The 12,268-nt window shown below is 39.1% G+C and overlaps 1 protein-coding gene across 1 annotated transcript in view; it reads left to right on the forward strand.

The window, feature by feature from the left end:
* Positions 1-1,474: 1,474 nt before the first annotated feature.
* The window catches only part of HFM1 (helicase for meiosis 1), a 121,779-nt gene continuing 110,985 nt past the window's right edge, over positions 1,475-12,268 (forward strand). Inside the window, exons 1-4 of the mRNA XM_043448911.1 lie at positions 1,475-1,595; positions 4,621-4,685; positions 6,923-7,512; positions 10,866-10,985. Coding sequence (XP_043304846.1) covers positions 1,475-1,595; positions 4,621-4,685; positions 6,923-7,512; positions 10,866-10,985 — 896 coding nt within the window. The remainder of the gene's footprint in view (positions 1,596-4,620; positions 4,686-6,922; positions 7,513-10,865; positions 10,986-12,268) is intronic.

Here is a 12,268-nt window from a genome sequence, read left to right on the forward strand (position 1 = left end):
CTGGATTCTTTTTCTTTTTTTCTTGAATTAAGGAGATACTTTGTTACAGAAGACAAACACAGGCTCTCAATTTTATCTGAACTTTTAGGTCTAATAATCTTAGTTGCCATGTTTTTTTTTTTTTTTGCTTCTAAATATGATTTAGTATATTGCTTAAGTGACTTTGCAGCAGCAGCAGTAAGCTCTTTATTTATAAGGACAAGTTAAAATCTTAGAGTTTTTTTGTTTGTTTAAAACAGGAATATATTTTCAGCAAAATGAATGACTTCAAAACTCAAATTGTTATATTTCAACATTGTTTAGTAGAACATTTTTGTTATTTTTCAAAGGTAAGTTTTTAAAGGGAAACTTTTGAACAGTTATGCAAATATTCATTCATTATGTGACATCACAAGTCCACTTACTGTTTTAACATAAAATTACAGAAATATAGAATACAATGAAATCATCTAGAAAAAAACAAAACAAAACACAGCTTCCCCGAATGATTTCTGATACAAAACAACCCACAAAGAAGTTTCCGACTGGTTGGTTACTTGCGCATTTCTACAAGTGTTGATGGGATAGAAAGTGTGAACACAGGCTATGGGATTTGGCAGGAGTTCTTTTTTGGAGTTAATGGTGTAATTGTTTTCCTAGGATAGAATTGTTTAAGTCTTCTGTTAATTAAGGGACACATAAAATAGGCAAGTACACTTCCTAATGTTCAATAACACCTGAAAGTTTGACAGCTCTTTTTATTCCACAGTTATCTGAAAAAATTCTAACAATACACATTAACTTGCTTCACTTTCACATTAATCATTGTTTTATCTTGTTGTTTCCTAGGCATATAGGGTTTTTATTTCCCTCCCAATCACCATGTATTTTCTTAAGACAACAGTTTTCACCTTTTGGAATGTGTTCTTGGCCAGAATGGTCTCACCTGGACTTGCTTTAACCCACACCACTCTAGTTTCTAGTGGAAGGACAACATTCCTTTTAAATACATATATTCTCCATCCACACTGGATCCACTCTATCCACACACACAGACAATGCGTCTACTGTCTCAGCCCCTCACTTGCTATTTGTGTGAATTCTTAGACATTTTCCCCATACACTGAATAAACAAATGCTTTAAGCTATAGAGTGCTATATATATTTTGTTGTGACACTGGTGTTTCATAGGTCGCTAATCTGAGTTAGATAAAGCAAGGTAACATTGCAAGTGACTTTTTCCCCACCAAAGACAACAAAGCAAGTTATTACTTTGAAACCATACCTCCTAATTGTCAGAATCCCAGCTCCTCTGACACTCCCCACCCAAATGTCCCTCCTGTTTCCCAGCTGGCAACTGGAGGAAGGGCTTCATAAACTCTCCTGGCTTTAGCAATCAGTCCTATCAACTATCACAAATAGCATACACTTTTCATAAGACAGGCACACTTTCCTGGCTGATGCATACCTCCTCCTTACAGCTGCCATTGCAGCCATGGCCGCTGCTTCATGCTGTTGCCTGTGCTCAGGCTACGCACTGTTCCGAGGCCAGCAGAGCTCTATCAGGGTGGGACCTTCCACTCTGGAAGGCTTAGCAGGGCCAGGCCCTGGGAGTGGTCTGTGAGCATAGCTTAGTAGCCTCTCCTCCACAGCCTGGTCCCTACACCTTCTTTTGCTGCTTCTTCTTGAATCTGCTGCTCCCTGAATGGAAATGTCTTCTCCTGGTGCCTAGTACCGGGGGTAAGGCGGGGCCTTAACCTCAGCATCCGTTGAGCTACTTTTATTCCTTATGCACTTTGTTATACCCACTTTTCCTCCAGAAAGTTATCTCATGTTCCCAGGCCTTAGGGCAGGGCAACAGGGTTGGGGGGGTCAGGGCAGGGGGGACAAACAGCTAGAATTGCAAGAGAACATTTTCAGATTTAGCCCCTTCCCGTCTCTGGTGGTTATTCATAGTGACAACTGTTGTGAGAAACAACAGTGACTCAGATGGTAAAGAATCTACCTACAATGTGGGAGACCCGGGTTCGATCCCTGGGTTGGGAAGAGCCTCTGGAGAAGGAAATGGCAACCCACTCCAGTACTCTGCCTGGAAAATTCCATGGATGGAGGAGCGCGGTAGGCTACAGCCCGTGGGGTCACAAAGAGTTGGACACGACTGAGCAACTTCACTTTCACTTCTCTGGTGATTATTCATAGTGGCAACTGTTGTGAGAAAACTGACGTGTCTATTTTTCTTTGTGGTGGCTTCAGGCTCCGGGCAGACAAGGATATAGCACTCCCAACTTTGTTCCCTGGAACAAAGTGCATGCTATTACATGTACTGGGCTTTCTCAGTGCTTTGACATATTTAAACATGAGATAACCCATGCTTAAATACATCTTAACTCAATATATATCACAAATGAATAATTACCTGCTAGTTTTAGTAGTATCTCTCATCACTCCCTCTTGCTTCCTGGAAAGGATTCTAGGCAGATGCATTATTCTTATTTCTTCATGGTGTTTCTTATTTCTGTTATTCTGTCCGAACTCCAATCTGTCCAGTATCTTAACTGGTTACTTGCATGCATGCTAAGTTGCTTCAGTCACATCCAACTCTGTGTGACTCTAGGGATTGCAGCCTGCCGAGCTCCTCTGTCCATGGAGATACTGGAGTGGTTTGCCATGATCTCCTCCAGGGGATCATCCCCACCCAGGGATCTAATCTGAATCTCTTATATCTCCTGCATTGGCAGGCGGGTTCTTTACCACTACCACCACCTAGGAAGCTCAACAGGTTACTTGTAACATTGCAGATCTGTTTATTTGCAATAATGATATAATGTGCCTGCATGCTTAGTCGTGTCCAACTCTTTTGACTGTAGCCCTCCAGTTTTGTTCATGGGATTTCCTAGGCAAGAATACTGTAGTGGATTGCCATTACCTCCTCCAGGGGATTTTCCAGACCTAGGGATTGAACTGGCCTCTCTTGGATCTCCTGCATTGGCAGGTGGATTCTTTACCACTGCACCACCTGGGAAGCCCAATGACACAATGGTGATACAATCACCTCTAGAAACGATCTTAATTCTAAACAGTATATAAACAATTTAAATTAATCATATTAATTTAACATGTTAACCATAACAATTTGATCATATTACTGCAAGTAATCATATTGATATGCAACTGCATATCAATTACTTTGCTAATTACTGTTATCTTTAGATAAAACAAAGAATGTCTGTTCTTAAAATCTATTTTATACTCTGACCCCCGATATTTAGAAATCTTTTAAAAATGTCTGTCAGTGGCTTTTAAAAGTTCCCTCAAAGAATCTTTGTAGATATATCCCATGTTTTATTAAGACAGTCTTATATAAGATTCTGGATGCCATTCAGGTAAAGCCTACCTCCTTCAGATTCTAATCACCTGAAGAAATTGTCTATTCCTATTTACCCAGGGACTTTACAATAATGGCAGAAGAATTTGCTAAGAATGACTAAACGCAGTATACTCTGTAAGAAGAAGTGTGTACAACTTGTTACACAAATCTAAATACAACTAGCCATAGAGAATGTGCACTAGTTATCCCTCTCCATTTACTCATTCTGAAGAAATGGGTATAAAATTTTAATCAGGAAATAATTCTATTCCAGTGTGGAATACTGTCCCAAAGCCTCTGTTCTGGCATGTTTGCTTCTTACTTCAAGATTTGTGTTACATTTTAGACTCTACTTATGTAATTACAAGAAAGAAAAACAACAGCCATTGAATATTGAGTCTTTATCAACTGATTTCTATGGAAGGCTTATATTCTTTGTATTAATACACTCCGGCTAGCTGTGGCTGGGAGATGCTTTGGCTCCAGGTCTAATTGGAGCACCCTATCCAGCGGTCTCATTAAAATCAACATTCTTGGCTTTGGAGAACAGAAAACCAGAAAACAGACATTTTAAATTCATTTTGGCTGAAGACTCAATTTCTGCCTAAAAACAAGCAAATGGAGCAAATGGATCTCCTAAAATATGGGTACTAGTTTCTTTTGCATCATTAAACATACTCCTTAGAAGCTGGAACTCAAGGAATTACTTCTAATTAACATTTTTCGTTTATTTTCTTGGTTACATAGAGACTTACTAAATCTTTCCCTAAAGAGCAACTAACTTTTGACTATGAATCCTTCATGCTTTTTCTATTTAAGCATCTATTAAATGTATAGATAGCATTGGACTCTTTTACATGATTGTGCATAACCTCTGAATTTTTCTTTCCTCCCATGAATCCCATCATACCGGATTGATTTCTTTCTTTTTCTTTTTATTTCCTCAGATATTAACTGTACACTTTTCAGAGTCTCCCAAATGGGCTTACCTTTTCTTCTCCAAGTCTGACAATAGCACAACATATTTCTGTCTGTCATACAGAGAAAAATAGTCTTGAAGTTACAACATTTCTTGGTGCTTCCTTCTCTACTGCCATTAGCACTAATTTTTCAATTATCAGCTTCTCTTGACCAGAGTTTAAAAAGAATGAAAGCTACAAAGTAGAGAAAATTTTTATTATGTTGACTTTATGAGCCAGAAACTAAAGCATCAATTGTATTAGCAGAAATCTATTTGTTCCTGTGTCATAAACATCTATTTTTTGTTTTTTAAGTTCTTCCAGTCTTTCAAGACACCCCGCCCCCTTTATTTGAAATAAATACAACTTTTTGGTCCACGGTATGCCTCAAATGGATCAAAGACCTAAACTTTACACATTGGAGTAAATCTTCATGATAATGGAATTTGGGAGTGAATTCACAGTTATGACCAAGAGCACAGGTTACAAAAGAAGAAAAAAATAAATTGGACTTCACCCAAATTAAAAATTTTTGTGTATCAAAGGATACTATCATGAAAGCAAAAAGAAAACCTACTGAATAGGAGAAAATATTTACAAATCATGTTAATATCCAAAATATTTTAAAAATATATAATAAAAGATAAAAAAATAAAATAATAGTAAACAAATAGCACAAAAATTAGCAGTGGATATGAATAGACACTTCCCCAAAGAGAATATTAAAATAGCCATAAAGCACATGAAAAGATGCTCAACATCATTAGTCATTCAGTTCATTATAGTTCAGCCGTTCAGTTGTGTCTGACTCTTTGCGACCCCATGAATCGCAGCACATCAGGCCTCCCTGTCCATCACCAACTCCCGGAGTTTACCCAAATTCATGCCCATCGAGTCGGTGATGCCATCCAGCCATCTCATTCTTTGTTGTCCCCTTCTTCTCCTGCCCCCAATCCCTCCCAGCATCAGGGCCTTTTCCAATGAGTCAACTCTTTGCATGAGATGGTCAAAGTATTGGAGTTTCAGCTTCAGCATCAGTCCTTCCAATGAACACCCAGGACTGATCTCCTTTAGGATAGACTGGTTGGATCTCCTTGCAATCCAAGGGACTCTCAAGAGTCGTCTCCAACACCATAGCTCAAAAGCATCAGTTTTTCCGTGCTCAGCTTTCTTTATAGTCCAACTCTCACATCCATACATGACTACTGGAAAAACCATACCCTTGACTAGATGGACCTTTGTTGGCAAAGTAATGTCTCTGCTTTTTACTATGCTATCTAGGTTGGTCATAACTTTCCTTCCAAGAAGCAAGCGTCTTTTAATTTCATGGCTGCAGTCACCATCTGCAGTGATTTTGGAGCCCCCCCAAAATAAAGTCTGCCACTGTTTCCACTGTTTCCCCATCTATTTGCCATGAAGTGATGGGACCAGATGCCATGATATTCGTTTTCTGAATGTTGAGCTTTAAGCCAACTTTTTCACTCTCCTCTTTCACTTTCATCAAGAGGCTTTTTAGTTCCTCTTCACTTTCTGCCATAGGGTGGTGTCATCTGCATATCTGAGGTTATACCTACAAATGGAATTCAGTTTCCTCGACTCAGTCTTGTCTGACTCTTTGCGATCCCATGGACATTGCCTGCAGCACGCCAGGCTTCCCTGTCCATCACCAACTCCCGGAGCTTGCTCAAACTCATATCCATGGAGTAGGTGATGCCATTCAACCATTTTATAATCTGTCCTCCCCTTCTCCTCGTGCCTACAATCTTTCCCAGCATCAGGGTCTTTTCCAATGAGTCAGTTCTTCATATCAGGTGGTCAAAGTATTGGAGCTTCAGCTTCGGCCCTTTCAATTAATATTTATGGCTGATTTTCTTTAGGATTGACTGGTTTGATCTCCTTTCAGTCCAAGGGACTCTCAAGAGTCTTCTCCAAGACCACAAATGGAATGAAAGTGAAAGTCGCTCAGTCGTGTCTGACTCTTTGTGACCCCATGGACTGTACAGTCCTTGGAATTCTCTAGGCCAGCATACTGGAGTGGGTAGCTTTTCCCTTCTCACTGGCATCTTCCCAACCCAGGGATCGAACCCAGATCTCCCACATCACAGGCGGATTTACTAGTTGAGCCACAAGGGAAGTCCAAGAAGGCTGGAGTGGGTAGCCTATCCCTCCTCCAACGGATCTTCCCGATCCAGGAATTGGACCAGCGTCTCCTGCATGCAGGCGGATTCTTTACCAACCAAGCTATCAGAAAAACCCATCTTAAAAGGAATAAAACTCTGATACTTGCTACAACATGGATAAACTCTGAAACAATCATGGTAAATGATATAGGCCAGACATAAGACAAACACTGTCTAAATCCATAAATCCATGTATATGAGGTACCTCAGACCGATTCTTAAGGAGGGAAACTAAAATTACTAACAGCTGAGGGAAGGATTAAGCATTCTATTCAATGAAAATAGGCAACAGTATCCGGAGAGCCATATATTTAAAAGGGATTATAAACTTCTGGAGAAAACAAGGAGAGGCGGGAAGGAAGAGGTTGGGGGCTCCGGCGATCCATTGCTTGGAGCTCGGCTTAGCCAGGCTGGGGGTCCTCTGGGCCGGTGAATAGGCGCTCGGCTCCCAGGGCCGGCGAGGAGGTGAGCTCGGGGGAGCCCGGACGCGCGCTGAGGAAGGTGGGGACTGGGACTCGTGGCTCTCACGGGAAGGAAAAGAGGGGAGAACAGGGACCCAGCGGGGAGGGAGGCCAGGGTGGCTGCCGGGAAGTGGTCGATTTTCCAAGGCGAGTGTCGGGCGGCAGGAGGCGGGCGCGGGGAGGTGTAGTACGTCGGCGGGACCCCGTCCCCGCCCCAGCCCGCGCGGTTCCTCAGCCGCCTTCCAGTCAGAAGGTGCGAGGCGAGGCCTGAGGCGGCTCCGGCTTGTGAGGGACAGGTTGGCAGACCGCCCGCCCACAACGCTAGCGGACTTGTGCGTTGCTTTGACGGTTCCTGGAGTCCCGCGTGTTTATTCCAAAGTGTGTTTCACGTCCGGGGCGGAGCGGGAGGCCTGCGTGCGTGTAGCCGTGAGTCCGCAGCGACGCGACCCTAGATTCCCGAGTCCGGTGGCGGCGCTCGCGCCCGCGCCCGCGTCTTGGTCACTCGCCCAGACGGAAGCCTTCCGCCGCGCGCCCGGGAGTCTGGGGTGGGCTTGCCCGGATTTAGGGTACATCAAGGGGGTGTTTTTGCCTCAGACCTCAGTTCGGTTCCTGCTGTAGCCTTTCGGTCCCCGGCGTCTCACGGGGCAGGTGGTGGAGATCAGGCCTCCTACTGTAAAGACCTCTCTCTGGCTGAGACTCAGGGTGGTAATTTGTTCCCACGTTCATTTTGTAAACTTACTTCCCTGCAGTCATTTGTGACGGTTGGTTTTGCCAGTGAATGTTGGTCTGAGTCTTCACTGACTACCGATTTTTGGCAAATCAGTATTTCATGTCTAGGTTTCTGCACTTTTGAAATGTGTATTTCTGAGAGTAAAAATTTTTAGAGATAACTATCGGATCTGAACATTTTATACAGTAAGGTAAATTGTCACTAAAATAATTAGGTAAGGTGTAGATCTTCTCAACACTCATCAAATTATGTAGTTACAAAAACAGTTTTAAGTGTTTTAAGAGTGGTTAGAGCAAAAGCAAACACTTAAAAAGTAAAATAACAATTTCATACACGCTGAAACTAGAACTTTGTAATAAGTAATCTAACACAGAAGCGTACTCAGAAAATCTAACTCTAAACCTAAAAATCCAAAATCTATCATTTCTTCAATAACAAACTCATATTGAAGTATGGCAAGGTCCCTTGTCAAGCCTATGTTTTTAAAAACATTTATTTACATAATTCAAGTGTCAAATTTATGGTCTTTTAAAACTTTAATGATTTGATTGCATGTATCTTGAACTAGAAAAGAATTACATTTTAAAACTGACCATTAAAGATCTGGGGGGTAAAATTTTAAGACTCAGAATTGATGGAAAATTATTTTTATTTAAAATTATTTTTGTAAACTGAACATTGCTAATGCATTTATTCCACAGAGAATTCTTATGGATCATCTGCTATGAGCTAAAGGAATACATTAGTAAATAAAAAGAACTGACTCTCTCTACAGGGAGAAAGATAAACAACTGAGCAGTTATAAATTAGTGCTGTGAAGAAAAATAATGCACAATTTGGGGATGCAGTACTTTAGATAGAAAGGATGTTTTCTTTCATAGGGCTGCATCAGTATGAAAATATATACACAGTGTTTTTATTATGGACCCAAACAAGTTATATTCTCTTTTATGCCAGAACTAGACATCAAAACAGAAGTTCTCTTGGAAATATTTGCTGTTTATGTAGGAGGTTTTTAGATTAATTTATGAAATATTTTTTCAGAAATATTTTTAATATGCAGTTTTATTGTTTTGCTTGCAGCTTCTTTTAGAATAAAGAGTTCAAACACATGTGTGTTAACCTTAAGAGTTTCTACTTACATTCTGAGGAAGCATAGCCATATAAAAGTGATCTGGTGAGTTTTAATTTCGAAAACTCTTTCTGTTGTTTAAGATTACATAGTTCTCCTAAGACTAGAAAAGGAACATTTTATTGGTTACTTTTAAATGCTCTAGAAACATGACTGGCATTTTTGTTTATACTTTATCAAGTAATTGTTTTCAATTTTTGAAATTCTTTAAAGATGTTAAAGACTCCAGTTAGAATTTCTGAGTAACTCCCTTCTGCCTCTCTGCCCTGTTATCCTATGCTTCTATTTTTCATATAATTAAATTGTTTAAAACATTTATAGAACCATGCTAATTTGTTTGAACTTTGCCTTTTTTTCTTTTTTTGGTGATTAAATGATTAATAAATTGAGAAAAATGAAGAGGGTAACTATGCTAAACAGATGGAAAGGAGAAAAGCCCAATAACTAAACAAACGAAAACCCCTACAATATTCTGATAAAGTAAGAACAGTCCTAATGTAATCAGATTTAGCCCTTTGTTAGTAGCATTTTGTAAGGGAGTACATGTGGAAACATTTCTCTTTTCCCTACATACTTCCTGATGTAATAATATGTCTCTTCATCACATCAGGGATGGCTCAAAATTGAAGGGACTTGCTCTGACTTGGTAATGATTTCCCCACGAGATGGCGCTCATATAGTGTCTTTGATTTTAGTTTCCATCCTAAGGAAAGATTTGCAGTATATTAACTATCACAGAATAAATAGAAATGTGGCTTATATTTTATGATATGTGCATCTGATTTCGTATTTTGTCGTGTAGAATTTTATGTTTCAGAAATCAGAAAAAAAATTGAGATGTAGTGTTGATGGGCAGGGGGTCGGGAAGATCCCCTGGAGAAGGAAATGGCAACCCACTCCAGTACTCTTGCCTGGAAAATCCCATGGACAGAGGAGCCTGGCAGGCTACAGTCCATGGGGTCGCCAAGAGTCGGACACGACTGAGCGACTTTACTTACTTGCTTACTTAGAGACATGGTTCTTTTGTGGGTGTGTGAGAGTGTGTTTAGTCGTGTCTGACTTTTTGCAACTCCATGGACTGTAGCCTGCCAGGCTCCTCTGTCCATGAGATTTTCCAGGCAGCAATACTGGAGTGGGTTGCCATTTCCTCCTCCCGGGGATCTTCTCTACCCTCAGATCGAACCTGAGTCTCTTGTGTCTCCTGGATTCGAAGGCGGATTCTTTTATCATTGCGCCACCTGTGAAGCCCAGATTTTTGTTATTTTTTCGGGTAGCCAATACTGAATGTTTTTATCCTTTACATTTAGATAACACTGCTGAATGTAAACATTATCTTTTTAAGCATATATATGTGTGTGTTATATAATATGAATATAAACATATATATGTTAAACTTGTTAATTTTTTTATTTTGAAAACTTTAGACATATATAAAAATAGACAACATTTTAAGGAACTCCACGTACCTATTACATAGCATTAGCAATTATTAACTCATTGCCAATCTTTTTCATCAGTATTCCTTAATTATTTTCCTATTTATTTTGAAGCAAGCCTACTCTGTCCCTTGATTTTGAAGGAAATCCCTGCATATGTACACAGTATATTTTTAGAAACACACACATTCACAATAAAATGTACTATCCTATACAATATCACAATAAAATGCACTATACCCAAAAATAATGGTATGAACAAAGTATTTTAAGAGCCCAAAAGGAGTCACTAATTCTGTTTTCCATAAGAGGACAAATTCAGAGAAGCCTTTGAAGAAGAAATAACATTGACCTGTACCATGAAGTATGGGTAGGATTATGTCAGGTGGAGAATGGAAGAAAACACATTTTAAGCATTTGTGCAGCATGAAGAGAGGCATACATGTGTGACTATGTGTGAATGAGTGGATAACAGAATCATGTATTTGAATATTTAAGCACTTAGGAGGAAGTTGCAGAAGACATTACTGAAAGACTGTCTGTGGTTATTTTAGGAAATTAATAATTATAGTTTATGGATCTAGACAATTTTTTTCTACATCTTTGTAAATGGGCTATAAGCTGGATTTTGGTATTTTTTGAGATTTATGACAAAGTCCAGCTTTTAACAATATTGGAATCAAATGACTCCATGTTTTCCTTGGATAATTTGTTTTTTGAAAAAACAGATGAAGCTGAAAAGTAAGTCTGCTTTAAAAAATAACAGTCTATTGTTTTAGGTTTTTTATTTTTATGGCATTTTAGTTTTATCTTTGATAAATTTATAAATAAAAAATAAGGGATCAACAGAATGACATTTCAGGTATATACTTGGTAAACTAGGAGTTCAGGTATAAGGGAATAACTGAAGTTTAACATGTTATAATTTTAAAAATAGAATAGATTCTTGCCTATTTGGCTTTCATTTATTTGCATTTCTGGTTTGTTCAAGTTACTTTTGGCTAAAGTAAAGACTGAAAGTAATGGTCAAAGAGTAGCTCAGGACAAGGAGTGATGATGGCAACTTTTGGAAACAAAGGGCAGTGTGCCAAAGCCCAAGTGTGATAGTCAGATTCAATGCAGGTTCAATGCAGGGGTGGAAATAAAAATGTCACACCAAGGGAGATATGAATTGGGGAGTAGGGAGTCTGTTAAATACTGGCTTTTAAGGATTTTCACATGTGAATCATTTTAATTCTAATTTTCTATGTATTCTATTCTTTTTTAGTGAAACAGTGATGTAAATTATTTATTTCTCACTTATTCTTTCATTTATTCAAATATTGACTGAATAAGACGTAAAGACTTTATAAAGACTTTTACTTTAAAAAAACTTATAGTCAGCTTGAGGTTCAACACATATATGGAAGAATCATTCATAAATAATGTGACCATGAAATTCAGACTGGGACACTTTTGAGAGTGAAAGAGTGCATCCAAATGGAATGACAGTTGTTAATCAGGACTGGCATCAGCAAATTTGGAACATATGATTGCTCTTCTAATAATATAAAGTATTGTTATTTCCTTCAGACTTCACCTAACAGTCATGAGTCGGACTAAGCAACTAACACACACACATGAGTCACCCTAGAGAATTATTGACCCTGGTGATGATCTTAGAACTCTGTGACATAGTCCTAAATTTCACTTGTTTTGGTGTATTGTCAGACATTCTGTTCGATATTGTCAGGTAATGTGTTGCAGATTTTTGATTTGGAAAATAGAGCTGTGTAGTTTTGTTTGAGGTGCTATGAGATGTAGAAAAGTGAAAGACTGGGCCTCTTCTGGGAGATAAAACCCTAAACAAAGCAATAAGGAAAAAGATCATCAAATCCTCAGGACTTGGCTTAGACAGTTTATGTGGTGTTCTTCTCAACTTTATTTTCTGTTTCCTAACACTTATCTTTGTTCTAATGAAAGACAAGCCAACTTAGGTTGGAAAGGAAAAATTAAAACATTACATGTTTATAGGATCACAGCTG

This window comes from Cervus canadensis, chromosome 2 (assembly GCF_019320065.1).
Source record: "Cervus canadensis isolate Bull #8, Minnesota chromosome 2, ASM1932006v1, whole genome shotgun sequence".
NCBI classification, from domain to species: domain Eukaryota; kingdom Metazoa; phylum Chordata; class Mammalia; order Artiodactyla; family Cervidae; genus Cervus; species Cervus canadensis.